Source organism: Austrofundulus limnaeus, unplaced genomic scaffold (assembly GCF_001266775.1).
Source record: "Austrofundulus limnaeus strain Quisiro unplaced genomic scaffold, Austrofundulus_limnaeus-1.0 Scaffold493, whole genome shotgun sequence".
NCBI classification, from domain to species: Eukaryota; Metazoa; Chordata; class Actinopteri; order Cyprinodontiformes; family Rivulidae; genus Austrofundulus; species Austrofundulus limnaeus.
In genome coordinates this window covers 200,491-202,755 of record NW_013952895.1, presented here as the reverse complement: position 1 = coordinate 202,755, position 2,265 = coordinate 200,491, and the positions used below count along the sequence as shown (strand labels likewise).

Here is a 2,265-nt window from a genome sequence, read left to right as displayed (position 1 = left end):
ACGTCTCTGTAATATTAGAATTTTCTGAGACAATGAATTTTGGTTTTTCATTTTTTTCCCCTGTAAGAGGTTTTTATTTAATATAATTTTTGGACAAAAAAATTGCAATGTATCGCCTTGCTTATAGTATCGCAATATATCGGGATATATCGTATCGTGACCCCTCTGTCATGATATGTATCGTATCGCCAAATTCTTGCCAATACACAGCCCTAGTTAATACATTGCAAAAAATACCAAAATGAAAGAAATCAATTGATTAAAAGACTCAGTGAAGTCAAAATTTGATATTATAGAAATATTACAAAGTAATTCAAATTCTGAAACCTTTCAATTGTTATTAAAGTATTTAAGACAGAATCGATTGTATGAGAGCTGTTCCAGTCCACACTCCACACCAGTAGGTGGCGGTAACGCGCCTTAACGTTGTTTGSCAACCGCCAAAAAATAACTAAGAAGAAGAAGAAGAGAAACCTCTGCAGGATTTGACACCAGTGGCTTACTTTAAATTTAATTAATAAAAGCTGTCTCGATTCATCAAAAGACGAAGCTCCTCCTAAACATTTGTTCGTTTTTGTTTTTGGTTCGAGTCAGGTTTGTGTAGTCCCAGCAAAGGCAACTGAAGTAAGTTTTATGAATAAGTTAATCACCTCAGATGTCTTTTTCTTCAGCTGCTGATTGTTGGTGGCTCCTTTGGCCTTCGTGAGTTTACACAAATCCGTTATGAGGAACAGAAGATCAGAAGAAGGGTTTGTATTGAATTACATTTTTATTTAGTTACACCCCTCCACCTTACAYGTTGAAATAAAATAAAAATCTCAGGGTTTAAAAACATTCTGCTGTAACACTGGCTGGTGAGTGAATACTCCTCCAAGTGGTAAAAAAATGAAATCACACCTGTTATGTTCATGAGTACGATGAAAACATTACATTTTAGCACACCCTTTTAATCCAAGTGAGATTTGATAAAGTTTTTAAGAAAATTTATTCTATATTTTAAGGAYCCATCATTTAAAGAAACACTGCTGACGTGCAACACAGGATTTGCAACCTGTTTAGAATAGCTCCACTAAAAAGCAAAATTAAATTACAAAAGCTATATTAGAATAAAGAACTAGTACTCCTTAAAGAAATCACCTGCCACATTTAATAAATTAACAAACTACCACCATATTTTACCTCCATCTGTAAAATATAACTTGAGTTACAGCCATATTTATGCTTTACTAAGAAGATCGTTTTGCTTTAGCGGCCATCTTTTATTGGGTTGACTTTAAAAGTTAATCAAAAGTGCATGTACTGTTTGTATTGTAATATTTACTTTCTGGAAGTTTTAGTAAACTCTGTTCAGTGACTCAACTTATTTTTCTAATGGTACAGACGAACGAACTCAGACATGGGCAACAACATCGCTTCGATTTAGCCAACAGCAGTAGGTGAAAATAACTAATTTATCAAAGTGACAAGTGTTTGTTAATGAGTGTATGTGGTTTGGATGTTGGGTACATCAGTTGCAATTAAAATTATGAGGCGCTTACTAATTGCTGAGACTATTAATTCCCTTGTTTGACAGCTGCAAAACATTATTCATATTGTGGTTCAGTTTTGGTYATGTAGATCTTAGTCAGCCATAAAATTGTGGTGCTCACCTTAGATGAAATAAGGAGCACCAGATCAATTGATGATCAGATTACAGAATTAAGTGTATCTTTTGGGAAATTAATTATGTTAGCACTTAATTTTGCAATGATAATGTGACTATAAACAAATAAGTATGAAGTGTTGATGTCTTTATGACAGTTTTATTTAAAGTCCAGGGGGCGGGTACCATTGGTGGGTCAGGGGTTAGGTTCAGGACTAAGGTATGATTTGAATTTAGATTAGGTTTAGGGTAAAAGGTCAGTGTTACGCTACAGAAATGAATGCAAATTACTCATAAGTATAGTGGTACTAGACCAGGTGTGTGTGTTTATTTGTCTGCATTCCTCCTCCTTCAGATATCTGGAATGTAAGTGTGGTGAAGCTGATTAAATATAAAAATGGCCAATACACATGAGCTTTTACATGCTGCTGAAAATGATCCCAGAGCAGAAGCCGGTTGTTAAATTAACAAGATGGACTTGGGATCAAGCCCACATCGTCCTGTCATTTTTGAAGTTAACAAGAAAATGCATTAAAAGTTTTTCCGACTTCGAGGTGAAAAATACAGCTGTACAAGTTGTTTATACGTATGCTTCGCTCTGTGTGACGTACAGCTGGAGGGAA

General features: G+C 34.9%; 1 protein-coding gene across 1 annotated transcript in view; it reads left to right on the top strand.

Moving 5' to 3' along the window:
* cox16 (cytochrome c oxidase assembly factor COX16) overlaps positions 1–2,265 on the top strand; it is a gene marked incomplete at its 3' end in the record, with an annotated part of 8,922 nt that overhangs the window by 1,542 nt on the left and 5,115 nt on the right. The window contains 1 exon segment of the mRNA XM_014025709.1: positions 672–749. Coding sequence (XP_013881163.1) covers positions 672–749 — 78 coding nt within the window.